Source organism: Podarcis cretensis (genome assembly GCF_951804945.1).
Source record: "Podarcis cretensis genome assembly, chromosome: 16".
Classification (NCBI taxonomy): Eukaryota; Metazoa; Chordata; class Lepidosauria; order Squamata; family Lacertidae; genus Podarcis; species Podarcis cretensis.
This window is the reverse complement of record NC_137186.1, coordinates 15,669,397-15,684,520: the sequence shown is the minus strand read 5'-3', so window position 1 is coordinate 15,684,520 and position 15,124 is coordinate 15,669,397. Positions and strand designations below refer to the sequence as shown.

The window sequence follows — 15,124 nt, the reverse complement described above, 5'->3', positions numbered from 1 at the left end:
AGATGGGGGAGCCTGAGCATCTCACTTTTGGATCTCTTAAAGTTGGTTGGTAAGCAAGCAAGCAATGGAGTCCCCACTGAGACACTCACAGCCTCAGTCACATGGCTGTGTAAGAGAGCCCTGCTGTTCCATAACGCAAGAGCGCAAGAAAACAAAGGGAAGGCAGAGGGGAGAGGAAGGAAGGGTGTTAACCGATCTGTGTGAAGTGCCTTGGAGCCTTTTAAAAAAAAACCCCACTGAGCCTTTTTTTCCCCTTGCATTGCATTTCCGACTCTGTAGTCTCCAAACCACCAGCCAAGAGCAACAGGGCCAGAGACTAAGCTGAACTGTGTTCTTATTTGTTCCAGGGCTTCATGAAGGACAAGCAGATCCCGGGAGGGAAGAAAATGAATGTGGAGGTGGCTGCCTAGGAAGCAACTTCCAGGTGGGAGGAGAGGCCCAGGTGGAAAGAGGTGGAAGGCAGGATTGGGCTCACTGTTTCGGAGGAGGGATTCAAGTGCATACTGGACGAGTCCAGGTTTGCACAGTTGAAGTGGATCAAAGTGCTCTGTTGCTTGGGCGCAACAAATCCATTGACAGCAACAAGAAGAAAACAATGAGACTTTTTACAGTGAGGAAAGCAATGGGGAAATGTGCTGGAACATGTGGGATGGACTGAATGATGAACAGGAAGACGTATGAATGCAAATCAAAACACGACAAATGTTCAATGAAGGAAGACAATAGGAAAAAATAAGCACCCTTAGATGTACTGCTGGGTAAATGTTTCGTGGTTATTGTGTTTGTATTTGTTAAAAAACCAATAAAAATTGTGTTGGGTTTTGTTGTTGTTGTTGCTTTTTTAAAAAAAGACTGGACAATGGGGTTCCTTCAGACAATATGTTTATTCAGGATTTATCCCTACTTGCCTGCACAAAGCTTAAGCAGAGCTTAGATTATTGCAGATCTTTATTGCGCATTCATTATTATTTGCCCGCAGGGAGGTTATACAAGGTCCTGCATTCATCCCGATTTGCTCGCATGGCAGTTATATGTCTTCCAGTAAATCATCTGTTCATCCCACACTTTGCATTTCCCTGGCCACTGAATACACTTCAGCCACCATCTCATTAAAAGGCAAACAATATTCATTTCCTCTGCTAGCTCTCTTCAGCATCTCCTGTTAAGGTTGAGGGTGGAAGGAAGCCCCATAGCTCTGCTGTTCTTCAGCGTAGGTCAGCCTTCACCAGCTTGGGTCGTCCGCCCCCCCCCCTGATGTTTTGGACTCTGAATCACCCATTGCCCCTGGTCATTGGCTGTGCTGATGGGAGTTGGAGCCACAAACATCTGGAGGTGTCCAGTTTGGCAAAGGCTGGTGTAGACAATACTGACCTAGTAGGATCTGGCTTGGTAAGAAGCAGCTTTCTATATTCCACCTCCCATTTTAGAAATGAAGTTTCATCAGCCTGGAGGAAAGCAGGTCAAGAATGCAAGCAAAACAGCATCAGAGTCCAAATACCATCAAGTCCACCCATTACAGGAAGTCCAGATTTTTGCCCCCTTGAGTGATGCCATCCAGTCTGCCTTTCTGAACACAGAGCACGGAGCATGCCAGCCTTTTTCCAAAGGGTAAGATTAACCTCAAGCAGCAAGAACTGAACACCCCCCAAAGTCAGTCCACAAGCCATTCTCTCCTCTCCTTAAACAGCATCTTTTGTGGTTTCAGGCTTGGTGGCGTCGAGAAGGGCCTCCATTTGCTGTTGCTGCTTTGGGTCCTTCTGGGCCTGAGATCTGAACAAGACAGAAGGTCCATGAAATACAGTTTGTTACTCTCCCCAATACTGATATAATGTATGCCTGTGCATCTGACGGCACTCTGTAGATCAAATGGGGCAAACCCATTTGTTTCTCCTGTTCACATAAGTAGGGGGAGCTCTCTCTCTCTCTCTCTCTCTCTCTCTCTCTCTCTCTGTGTGTGTGTGTGTGTGTGTGTGTGAGGTCCACAGCTCAGTGGTAGAGCATCTAGTGGAGTAAGAGCTGAAAATAATGCCAATGTATGTCACAACTGGCAACCCATGCACCCCTTTGGGAAACCAAAATGCTTGTATACAAAGTTATTGTACTACCAACCTAACTGTATGCTTGTGAAACATGGGCCACTTATAAACACCATCTCCAACTTGAAAGATTTCATCAACAGTGTCTCCAAAAAAAATTTACATATCACTTGGAAAGACAGGAGAACTAATACCAGTGTACTGGAAGAAGCAAACATCACCAGTATCGAAGCAATTCTTCAACATCAACTTCTTGGACTGGTTATGTTGTTCAGATGCCTGATTATTGTCTTCCAAAGCAACTATTCTATTCTGAACTTAAAAATGGAAAGCATAGTGCTGATGGTCAACAAAAGAGGTTTAGAGACTCTCTCAAGGCAAATTTTTAAAAATGTAGTATAAACACAGACAATTGGGAAACACTGGCCTGTGAGCACTCCAGTTGGAGGGACTTTGAAGATGCTTGAACTCAGCACGTAAGGAAGAAATGTGCTAAGAGGAAGGCATGTTTGGCAAACCCTTACCATGATCAACTCCCACCCAGAAACCTATGTCCCCATGGTGGAATGATATGTGGGTCCAGAATTGGCCTCCAAAGTCACCTATGGACACACCATTAAGACCATGTTCATGGAAGACAATCTTACTCAGCTACGAGTGATCGCCAAAGAAGAAGATAAGGCAGCTTTCCATCCCCCTATGAGGAATGTTGGGAAGTGTCCTCATGGCTTCAATACTCACTTGTTCTCAACTTGCTCGATTGTTTCTGGCAGCGAGGCATTGCGGGTTTCTGGCAGGAAGATGGCAGCGATCCCAGACACCACGGGGGCAGTACCATAGATCAGGTGCGGCAGGTAAGGGAGGTACTCCCCAGATATCTTCACCAGGGGGGCTGATATGCCACCCAAGCGAGACAAGGTGTTGCCTAGACCCATGCCAGTCTGCCTACAAGTCAAGAAGCAAAAGTATTATCCACACAGCAGCTTAGTGGACCCATCCAGCATCCGCAAAGGAGGCACAGTAAATGCAGCCCCACTCCCTGTAACAGGAACTGGAAAACCCACACCCTTCAAGGTACCCAGCAGAATAAAGGCTCAGTCCTCCCTCCCCTTCAACAGGGGGTAGTTATCAGCCTTTTTTTTAACCTTCAGAGCAGGTGTGATGTTGTCATCTGCCCGAACGCAGTGATAATGAGGCCTTCAACTTTGCTTATGACGGTTTAGCCATAGAGGAAGTCAGTAAATGAAGCAAGGAACCAAACAGAGGCTGGCTGCCCTTTTCTTTGATGGGGTTCCTGCTTCATGCTAGCAGTTGAAATGGTGGTGCTTCTCTGCAAGATTACTTGCATTTCTACTTAAAAGCTAAAGGCTGCACTTCAGCTGGTTGTTGATCTTTGGTGAAAGCTCCTTGTATTTCAAAGCATGCAATCAGACGAAAGTACCATTGAGGCTAGTGGAGCTTGCTCCTGCGAAACTATGCACAGGATTGTGGCCACCACTGATCCTAACAAATTGGGTAACTGCTGCTGTTTGGTGTGTACATAATAATAACAGACGGAATTTTTGGACTCTTGTGAAGTGTTTGGCTGCAGTGAGCTCTTGCACCTCAAAATCTCCCATTGTAGTTTAGTGCACGGGTGGGGGGCTTCTGCCCCAGAGGCTAATTGTGACCATCTCCCCAGACTACCCCCCTCACTGGCCTGGCTTCACATCCTGAGTGCCTTTGCCTGGCTGGAAGGTGTCCTTGGACTCTGTTAATGCCCCTGGCTTGCCTGGCAGAGAAAGTTGTGTGTGTAGAAGTTCACCTACCATGCAAAGGGGGGGGGGGAATCACATTCATTGCTCTGCCCACTTTTACCTCTGGCTCCACCCACCACTGGCACGTGGCCCCCAGAAGATTTTCCAGAAGGGAATGTGGCCCCTGGTCTGAAAAAGCTTCGCCACCCCTAGAGGAAAAGGGTAGCACTGAAGAGGAGGAGGTGAGTAAGGGATGTGAAAGGGCCACACCCCCAGGCCACAGGTGTCCCCTGCTTTTTGAGGCCAATCTATTCTTCGCAAGCTCCCTAGAAGACACGTCTCTCTCACACACCTATTCTCACTTACCAGAGCACCGTTGGATAAAGTTCTCCAGTGTACAAATAGATGCAGTTGAATGCGGCAGCCAAACACCCCTTCCCAAAGACAGCCAAGGCAGCCCGTGTGGTGGGCATATCTGGGGGAAAGGAAGGGAAAGCTTGGTGATACATTAAGGGTTCTCCACTGGCCCATTTCCTGGATTGAAGCCTCGCACTCTTCTCCGTGACTGACAGAAGCTCTTCATGAGGTCTTCCATGGACCTATGTGGAGACATGAGGGATTGAACCTGCGACTGCCTGCACTCTGGCATGGAGCTGCAGGCCTCCGTTGTGCAGGCTGAATGAGGCCTTCCATTCCTCTCTATGCCCTGGAACTGGGATCACGGGTGGTCGTCAACTAATTTTTATGCAGAGCAGTCTCAGTGAAATCCATGGCCTACTCTGGGTGAAGAATTAGTTGCCTACCACCTAATGTCTCCTGCTTACCTGGTTGTTAGACGTGTGTATGTGTGGAAACTCCCAGCTTCTGTGTGGCTGGAATGCCACCTATTGTGAAATGGTAAGGGTCAGATCTGTTGCTCTGCCCCCACTTTGGGGCTGTAGCTCAGTGGTAGAGTGTCTGCCTTGCATGTAGAAGGTCCCAGGTTCAATCCCTATGGCATCCCCAGGTAGGACTGGGAAAGGTTGAAACCTTGAAGAGCCAGTGTAGTCAGTGTTGACATAGATGGAGCAATGATCTGACTTGGTGTAAGGTAGCTTCCTGTTGCTTCTGACCCACTTTTGTCTCTGGCTCTGCAAATGTGGCCCCTGGAACGCTGCCCAAAGAAGAATGCGGCCTTCCAGGTGAATAGGCTCCCCAACCGCTAACATCAGCCCTCAATTGACTCCAGATTCTTGCTGGAGCTACATGCTGGGTTACCTCGATTACTTTTCTGTATCAGTTCTAAATCTACCCTTCTCCACGGGGAACTGTCTGAGGTCCTGAAGGTGCACACAATGTGCAACCTCAAGTCCAGAAGAGACTCCCGTTGTTCCATCTCCAGGATAACACAGCACTTCTCCATTCCACACCATCCATTGTCAATTGGCTTGATGTGGTGTGCTCAGATAATTCTTAGCACCACCCACACCTCTAGGCAGAAGAAGAACCTCCTCTCTGACCTTGTGGAACAAAGATGTTAGCCAGGATGGTCAGCCCTGCAAGGACGAGTGTGGCAGCTTGGGTGAACCGGCGCCCAATGTAACTGATGGTGAGGACCGAGATAAACTTGGCTGGGAAGTCAACTGCCCCAAAAACCAGCTGGATCAAGTAGATGTTGACGCCGAAGTGCTGAAGGTCCATGACCAGTCCATAATAGGCAAAACTGGTGGAGAACCTGGGGGTGGAAGAATGAGAGAGTTGGAAGGGAACTCAAGGGTCATTTAGTCCAACCCCACGTCAAATGGCTCAGGACTGCAATACCTCAAGGGCTGCCTCTCTCCATATGAACCTGCCCGGAACCTGAGATCATCTTCTGAGGCCCTTCTTTGTGTGCCTCCTCCATGAGAGGTCTGGGAGCGGCAACACAAGAACAGGCCTTTTTTTGCCGTGGCTCCCCCTTTGTGAAATCCTCCCCCAGGGAGGTTCAGCTGGCACCTTCATTATACACCATTAGGTGCCTGGCAAAAACGTTCCTCTTTAACCAGGCCTTTAGCTGATTGACATCCAATGCTCTTTTAAAATGTGTGTGGTGGGTGGGTGGGTGTTATTTGGTTGTTTTTGTTATGTATTTTGTGTTTTTATATTGCGATTTTATGTTGTAACCGCCCTGGTTATAGGGTGGTATACAAATTTAAGAATTCATAATCACCATTCTCATCCTAATGATCCTTGTTGTCGTTGGCTATGCTAGCTAGAAGCCTGGTGGAAGCTGGAGTCTAACAACACTTGGAGGGTGAAATTCTGGCTACCACTCTGGTAACGTACAGAAGGACATGGCTAGCTGGAATGATGAGCCAAGAATGCTCCACCCTCCAGCATTTTCTTTCAAGTCCCACTTTGCCTATATCTGCAACTGTTAACTAACAACCACATTTCATGGTACTGACAGTGGGTGGGTGCAGGTTTTGAGAGTTCTACCCCGGCCACTGCCATTCAATGTAATTTCATGATTTGAGGGCTGGAGCCTTTCAGTGTGGTTTTACACTAATAGAAACTGCACAGCAAAGGGAGACTCCACTAATTGTGGAATTGCACGGCCCATGGACATCTCTCCTGTCAGAACTCACCACACAAAGCAGAGGCAGCAAGAGATCCTGCGCATGGTTGGAGTCCGCACCAAGTCCACAATGGTATAGCTGGATTTCAGGGATGCCATTTCTTCCTTCATGCTGGATCTCAAGAGCTGGCAGGGAGGAAAAAAGAATTCTCTGGCTACTGGGCACAAGCAGGAAATATCTGGAAGGGGAACTGAGGTTTTGCTTCTCCCCACTCCCAGTTTTTCTAAGTATCAAAGCTGGAAGGTTTGAAGGTATAGCAAGAAGATAGAAACCACTATGGGCTCTTGAATCTTTGCCAGAATCAAATAGTTGGCCATTTCCTCTCTTTGCCTGCACTAAGAGTACTGTTAGCCAAATCTATTTTGCAGATAAGAACACTTACATTTGATTCCGTTCTCATTTAAAGGCAAATCTACCTGATTCAAATTTTCTGAAACAATATGTGAGCAAAAACATTGCCTTCCTTTGAATTTCACACCTCCAAATATTGCAATTCGCTTCTCCAGACAAGTAATTTGTACAAAAAATGCATAAGGTGTCCATAGAAATGCACACATTAGTGAAAATGGTTTACAAAAAAGCATTATTTAATGGGAAATTTATTTGCAAACAGTGCAAATCAGGTCAGTTCCAATCAAAATGCAAACCCAGCCAAATTTCTTCCCCATCCTTATCTCAGACTGGTCTACCACTCAAGGTTATTGTGGGGATAGAATTTTGGAGCTACAAATGTAATACATGAACAAGTTAGTTGGGGTGTGTGTGTGTGTCCGTCCTCCCAATTTCACCTCAACATTTAGCTTGTTACTGGCTTCAGGCTTCCCGTTCATCCTGGCTGCCCTCTTCAGTTCCTTCACAGCCTGCTCTGGCTTCCTGGCCAACACCAGCCAGCGGGCTGATTCAGAAAACCACCTGTTGGGTTGGGTGCAAGACAGTGAAGTAAGGAAAATAAAGATGAGGTACACATTCCAGAGTCAACAAGGGCCCCTCCAGACTGAGGGACATTTAGGCGAGGCGTCATGGCTATGGGAAAATGTGCCTTTTAGGTATCAGAGAAATCAGTTAGATTGGAGATATGGACTCTGTCCTAGTTTGAAAATGAGAAGGAGGGTGAAGCTGACAGCTAGCTATAAAAAAAAGTGTGAAATTCCTGCTTTCACCTGTGACCACAAACTGCCAGAACAGGAAAGTGCTGCGATATAAAGATGGTTTATTTTTGAGAACTTTTCCTTGTACCTTCTGCTTCATTTTGAGGAAGTGAACATTATATTTCATATGATGGGACTATGCATTAAAAATCTTTTGAATTCTGCGTGTCGGCAGAGGACTCTGTGGCTCTCATAAGGTCAGAGACTTCTCTTTCTCAGGTACCCAAATAAAGAGCTAAGAGGAATCTGTGCATGGTTGTTTGTTTTTTTAATCAAGATAGGCATATTTGTATACAATTTTGCCTATGTCAGGAGAAATTCACACTAAAATGCTGCGGAATCTTTATTGTAGAGATTGCAGACGGATGTGAACCAAAGACCGGGAGGGGGGGGGAGGACAATGAGAAACTGAGAGGAACCCAACTTGACAGGTTTGCTCCTTCCCTTCTCCACCCTAAAACCACAGCTACGCAAAGACATTACCAGGAGTAGATGAAGAAGAGGAAATAGGGCAAGGAGACAGTCAGCTGCAGCCAGCGCCACTCTGGGATGAGGTAGGCCAACCCTGCCAGGATCATCTGTCCAATCGTGTAGGCCAAGCCGTTGTAGGTTGACAGCAAGGGCCGGGTCTTCGTGGGCGTCCATTCCACACCTGGCGGGGGGAGCAGGGAGAGAAACGGAAGCTGTGGGGGGCAGTCCGCCCCCTCCAGGTAACACCTTACTGGATTGTGGTGTTGCTATTCACTTCATGTACCTCAAGGGAAGAGAATCTCAGTCCCTGGGGGCCAAATGTGGCCCTCCAGGCCCCTCTACCTAGCCCTCGGGACTCACCACAGACTATTACCTCTGCAGCCATACTCATTTATCCTGAGTCAGTCCCTCACCCCACTTTTTGGCATGAGGATCACGTTTCCATACCCTCCAATACGAAGTGGCCAAAATCTAGACACCATCTTCTGGGTCATGTGATGGGAAAAAAATGCTTTTTTCAGGGTGGGATCTTGGCTCACAATCACAAGAGAGCAAGGTTCTTCTTCTTCTTCATTGAATTTATAAGCCACCCTATACCTGGAGATCTCAGGGTGGCTCACATAATAAAATGGCTGCCATGCTCTCACAGGAAAAAACCCCAGGATGTCCCAGTTTTTCCATGGCAGTTGACAGGTACACATTTCCTTCCAGGCATCCTTTCCTATTCTGTGACCCGCCCTGAGATATTTTGACAAAGGGTGGTATATAAATTTAATAAATAGAAAATGATAAATAATAACCTCCTGGGGCCCACATGCCAGTGGTGAGTGGGGCCAGAAGCAAAAGCAGACACAGCCAGAAAAAGGCAAATCTTACCTTTCTACAGCATCCTAGTTTCCACACATGTGATTTGCTTCTTTTATACTTGCTCACACCCCTCTCTGTCCTCTATCCAGGCAAGCAAGAAGCCTTATCAGAGTTTGAGGACATGTTCCAGACAGGCCAAAACACTTACAGAGGGTGGGGGGCAGGCAGGATCAGTGAGGAGCATAGCCTGGGGAGAGTCCTGAGGGCCAGGCAGAGAGAACTGAAGGGCCACATTTCTGGCTTAAAGTGAGGAGTGAGTGTAAATGGGAAGGGGAGGGAAATCCAACTCACACAGAGAGAAAATATTGAGGACAGTGCCAGAGTAGGCCATCCCTGTCAGGAAGCGAAGGGTGCAGTAGGCACTGAAGGTGGGGGAGAAGGCGGAGGCCGTCCCTGTGACAGCCAGTTGCAGGCAGGACCAGATGAGAATCAGCCGCCGTCCAAACCTGCGAGGTAGCAGAGGGAGGGAGAAAAGAGAAAGAAAGAGAGAGGCTTTTGAGAAGCAACTCCTGACAGGGACATTGGAAGGTCCCTTGAAGGTAAAGGGGCCCCTGACCGTTCAGTCCAGTCATAGATGACTCTGGGGTTGCAGTACTCATCTCACTTTATTGGCCAAGGAAGCCAGCGTACAGCTTCCGGGTCATGTGGCCAGCATGACTAAGCCGATTCTGGCGAACCAGAGCAGCGCACGGAAACGCCGTTTACCTCTCCGCCGCAGCGTACCTATTTATCTACTTGCACTGCGTGCTTTTGAACTGCTAGGTTGGCAGGAGCTGGGACTGAACAAGGGGCGCTCACCCTGTCGCGGGGATTCGAACCGCCGACCTTCTGATTGGCAAGCCCTAGGCTCTGTGGTTTAACCCACAGTGCCACCTGTGTCCCTGGAAGGTCCCTTAGACAGCCTCAAAGGCTGTCTGTCTAGCCCTTTTTCGACTGGAGGGCCACATTTTCCCCAGGGCAACCATCCAGGGGCAACATGTACGTAATTTGGTGTGTGTGATCAGAGGCAAAACCAGGAGCAGTAATGGATGCACAGTTGACCTTGGCACTTGTAGGCTCACATGCACACACAAGTTTCTCTAGACTCTGTCTAGGCAAGCAAAGAGCCGTTATCAGAGTTCAGGCACACATGCCAGCCATCTCATACCACAAACACAAACACTCCATTTTATTTTTATTTTTTATTTGTCCCGCTTTTTTGTGCTATAGTGTAAAAGTTCGCCTCCAGACAGCAACAGTGTGGCAACTATTAGGGAAGGTGGTAAAGGGACAGCCAAAGGACAAGGAATTTGCAAAAAAAGAAAAATTGATATTAATTAGAGACAAATCTGTGCAGCATGTAAAAGTGGATGAATTGGAATATATCTGAGAGAGTGGGGAACCAATTTTTTTTTTTGGGGGGTGTATTAAATTAATATTAAATTGGTTTTGATGTGTTATAAATTAATCAGCAATTTTTTAAAAAAAGCTGATGTGTGGACAGTCACTGCTAATGTGTTGCTATTGTGTCAATTACATCTCACAGAGCACACCCTCCAAAGAAAACCCAACAATCCTCTGTATCTGCGGCTGGAGGACAGTGTGCTTGGTGCTGTCCAAGGTCCTGCCTTTGCCTTGATTTCGCCTGTGGGCCTCTAGCTCTCCCAGAACTGGGCAGGCGCAGAGCAAATGCTCCACCTCTGAGCTCCCGCACAGCAGGACAGGCTGCTTCTCTGTCTGGCCTGGTGTTGTCTGCTCTGGTTGGCAGTAGCTATCCTGGTTCTCTGGGAACTCAGAGTTTTTCCCACTGCCTACTATTTGAGGACAGTTGCTGCCTGTCAGTGTATACAGTACTGAGCTAGATGGACCAATGGCTTCCTTTATTTTCCTTGAACTATGGGTGCTCAGCATCAAACTTGGGAGCTTCAGCATGGAATGCATGTGTCCTTCCACAGAGCCCTTAAATTTGTGTGTTTGTGGTGTGTGTGAAAAATGGGATTTGTATGCATTAAATAAAATATACATTAACATTATCAATAAAATTCGGAGTTTAAAACAAGTTAACTTTTAAAAAACAGTTTAAAAAACACATTATCAAATAAAATTTGATACATGTTAAAATACATGTCAACTTTATGCTATCTGGATAGGCTTGTCTAAGCAAAAACAATTTCTAGGAGGCATCAAAAGCAGTATGGAATCCTGCAATTCAAGCATCCTTCACAGGTGAGTTTCTAAAACCATCACCAACAGTGGCTGAAATTCTAAAAGTTGGCTTTGAAAATGCTGTCACATTTCAGAAGTGTACAAAATTTAATTATGTGATGATAATGATGATGATTTTACAAAATGTTGAGACCACTAAACATCAACGGCTGTACCTACTCAGAGTAGGCCCATTCAAAGCAACAGCCCTACATTAGTCATGCCCTTTAATTTCTGTGAGTCTACTCTGAGCAGCACTAACATTGGATATAACCTTATGATACCCTAGAAGTGCAAAAAGATAGAGAAATGCATAATATAAAGCCAATAAAACACCATAAAAACAAAATAAAACAAATAGCAGGCATATCTTCAATGCAATACTAGTTTAGCGCTGCAAAGGCATTTATTTATAGTGATTTAAACAATTTATATACACTCTCTCTGCATACTACTGCAGTCACCTCTAAAGTATGTTGTTAACAAGCAAACTAAGGCTGCTCTGTCAATTGTAGAACAGTACTTTGTACATGCTCCATAGACATTTCTCAGCATCTCAGAGTCTCTAGAGAATTCCAGTAGGCCCAGAATATGGCCTAAGGGCACATCAGGTCATCACTCTGCTGAAGCTGAGCTGGTCTGGATCTGGTATGTTTGCTTGGGTGAACACCTGGGAAACTTAAACACATCGCCTTGGCTTCCATGTTGGAAGGAAGGTGGGATAACCATTGAAATAGCATAAATGAATGAAAACAAACAATTTGCTGGCTCTCCTCACCTGTCTGAGAGGCCTCCATAGACAATTCCTCCCACCAGCACGCCAGCCATGTAGAGGGACTGAGCCATCTGCTTCAAAGCTCGCGCAGAGCACACCAAGTCCCACTGCAACAGGGCGGAAGGGGGCGGCAGAGAAGAGAAAACAAAACGATTCAGAAAAGGCTGGGTGGTGTTGAAGTTCTTCCCTCCTTAGGTAGACCACAAAGGCTAGTGACTTCAAGCCCTGCCTCTGGGCTTCCTCCAGGAGTCTGATCGGCCACCGTGAGAAGAAAGATGCCGGACTAGACATGTCTTTCAACTGATCTAGTGTGCTCCTTTGATGCTCTGATGTTGTGGCCTCTATCAACAACACTGAACTAGGGAAGATGGAGCAAGCTTGTTTTCTCCTGCTCTGGAGGGTAAGGATATAAACCAATAGATTCAAGCTACGAGAAAGGAGATTCCAACTCAACATCAGGAGGAGCTTTCTGACAATAAGAGCAGTTTGACAGTGGAACAGACACCCTCAGGAGGTGGTGGGCTCTCCTTCCTTGGGAGGTTTTTAAGCAGAGGTTGGGTGGCCATCTCTCAGAGATTCTTTAGCTGCAGTTCCTGTATTGCCCTCAGGGTCCTTTCCAACTCTATGGTTCTATGATTATAGGGCAGCTAAATGGAGCCCCCACGAACAAGAGGTGTCTACCATTAATTACCAAATATGCAGGGAGGGATCAGCAAGAGGGAAGGGCTTTTGTCTTCAGGCTGTGCTGGAAGCCTCCCAGAGTACCTGGGGAAACCCAGCCAGATGGGTGGGGTATAAATAAGTTGTTGTTTCCTTCTGAAGCCTGCTCCGATCCAGTAGGGTTCTCCTTAGACTTGTGACTACACAACATGAGGTGCTTCTAGCTTGCCTACCACAGGCATAGTGGGTAGACATATGCCTGCCAATTGAGATCTCAAGAAAGCTAAATTCTGCACCTACCTGGGACCCTACTCTGTGCTGGTGTGTGATGCAAGCTTCAGCAGTCCACGATACACGCAAGCCCTGACCTCAAAATGCCTCTTGGTGTGCTTAGTAAAGGAACAGGCAACCTGCCTAAATTCCTGCAGCCCTTGATCTAAGAACGTAAGAGCACAATAGGAGCTTGAGCTGCTGGATCAGGCCAAAGGGGTCCCATCTAATCCAGTTCTCACAGTGGCTAACTAGCTGCCTCTGGGAAGCCCTGAGAGCAACAGCAACACCCTTTGCTCCTGCAATTCCCAGCAACTGGTAGAATAATAGAATTGTAGAGTTGGAAGGAGCCACGAGTGTCATCTAGGCCAACCTGCTGCAATGCAGGAATGTTTTGGCCCAGCGCGGGGCTCGAACCCATGACCCTGAGATTAAGAGTCAGACGCTCTACCAACTGAGCTATCCAGGAGAAGCATAGCACCTCTGAGCAGGGAGGCAGAGCATAGCCATCATGGCTGGTAGCCCCCGATAGCCATTACCTCCATGAATTTGTCTAAACCTCTTTTCAGTCCATCCAAGTTGGTGGCCATCACCAATTCTTGTGGGGGGCGGGGTGGATTCCATAGTTCCAACTATGCACTGTGTGAAGAAGGACTTTCTTTTGTCTGTCCTGAATCTTAAGTGCCAAAAGCCCTCTCTGTGGGTGATTGGACATATGGCAAGCATGATCTGTCCCTCTCGGGGCATCCTGCTGGATGGGGAGGAAGATACAAAGAGAAGAGGACTTCAGAAAGGGAAAGACAGAAGAGGGGGCCACAGAAAGAGCAGGATGGTAGGAAAAGAGAAGAGGGGATAGAATCCTACAACTGTAGAGTTGGAAGGGACCACAAGCAAGGCTGGGTGATATCTGGTTTTCAACACTGTGACATATCCCCAGCTAAACATCGTGATATGCCGATAGATCACGATGTCTGAAGTAAGCATGGAGCTAAGGAGAGGCATTGGCTGGCTTCATGGTTTTTCATGACTTGTGCTTTTCGCCAGCACCTGCCCTTGTGACTCTCTGCCCCCTGCAGGAGACAGGGAGATCTTAGCCAGCAGAGATAACAGGGGATGCAGGAATCGAGAAAAGCATTGGCTGACTTCACAGTTTCTCCCACATTGTGATTTTTGCACGACACACACACACATATCATGAGATGTGATAAACTGCCAGGTCAAAAATTATGAAGCCGATATCACTTCAAATTGGTTTGGGATGATATAGCGATATATCTCCCAGCCCTAACCACAAGAGTTATCTAGTCCAATCTCCTGCAATGCATGAATCTTTTGCCCAAGGTGGGAATCGAACCCACAACCTTGAGATTCTACCAAATGAGGTGCAGCCTGGTAGCCCCTCCCACTTCTGAATCTGGCCCCACCTCTTTCGATGGCCTTGCCCATTAGCACCATGTGGCCCCAAAGGGATCGCCTCAAAGGAAGTGTGGCCCTTGCATGGAGAAAACACTGCTCACCCCTGACTTAGAACAACACCCACCAACTCAGCAGCCTGGCCCTGAGCAACGCTGGTCCTCACCTCGGTGACGATGGTGCTTGGGAAGACCGTCTTGTCGTACACCCACCCATCCTTGCATGTCTCCGTGTCCATCTCGGTCCAGTTCGCTATGATGGCATTCAAGAGCTGCCCCTGGTGGTGGATGAAGCGGCGACATTGCTCGGGCTGCCCTTTCTCATCCATGGGGATGGAGACCTTGAGGAGAGCCTCTGCTTCCAGGCTTTGGTTCCCAGAAGTGCCATTGGGGTGGTGGACCAAGCAGTGGTGGCCTGGGGTACCTGCGGTGAAGTTCTGCAGGATCATGTGGCTGGCCATCATGAAAATGGGGAGGGACAACAAGACCACGTGGATGATCTGGAAGCGTCCCATGCTGCCAACGTGTTCCAGGAGCTCGGCAAAACCCATTGCGCCTGGCTGGAGAGCACGATGCTGTGGTTTAAGATGCAGTTATCAGTTTATGACAAGTCTACCAATCACTGGCAACCAAAACCGGATGCCTGGCAATCAACACAGCAATGGGACTAGACACCCGTTGGCCACTAAGATGGCTCTTGGAGGTTGCCATAAAACCTTGACAAAACTGGAGATTCCTGGCCTCCTTCAGAGGTGCGTTGGAATTGATCTCCTTGGATCACAAGATAAACATCTTTCCGACTCAGGGCAGTGTGGTACATCCCATGGGAGAAGCCTTCTTGATCGTGGCAACCTTTGCTGAGAGCCTCTCAAAGGGGCTGGGCTTTATTTCTGCCCCATGAGTCTCAACCTCCAACCAACCAGCTGGGGATGAAGCATCACTTGGGGGCAATATTTAAAGTCCATCAT

At 47.5% G+C, this 15,124-nt stretch overlaps 1 protein-coding gene across 1 annotated transcript; it reads right to left on the bottom strand.

Moving 5' to 3' along the window:
* Positions 1–865: 865 nt before the first annotated feature.
* On the bottom strand, positions 866–14,768 carry LOC307205328 (solute carrier family 22 member 6-A-like). Its single transcript, XM_079957576.1, has 10 exons — positions 14,324–14,768; positions 11,818–11,921; positions 9,147–9,301; positions 8,001–8,169; positions 7,158–7,281; positions 6,379–6,494; positions 5,272–5,486; positions 4,139–4,247; positions 2,778–2,981; positions 866–1,770 (listed from the first exon to the last, which is right to left on the bottom strand). Exons 1-10 carry the CDS (start codon positions 14,705–14,707, stop codon positions 1,680–1,682), a joined length of 1,671 nt encoding a protein of 556 aa, XP_079813702.1. The 5' UTR covers positions 14,708–14,768; the 3' UTR covers positions 866–1,679.
* Positions 14,769–15,124: the final 356 nt, after the last annotated feature.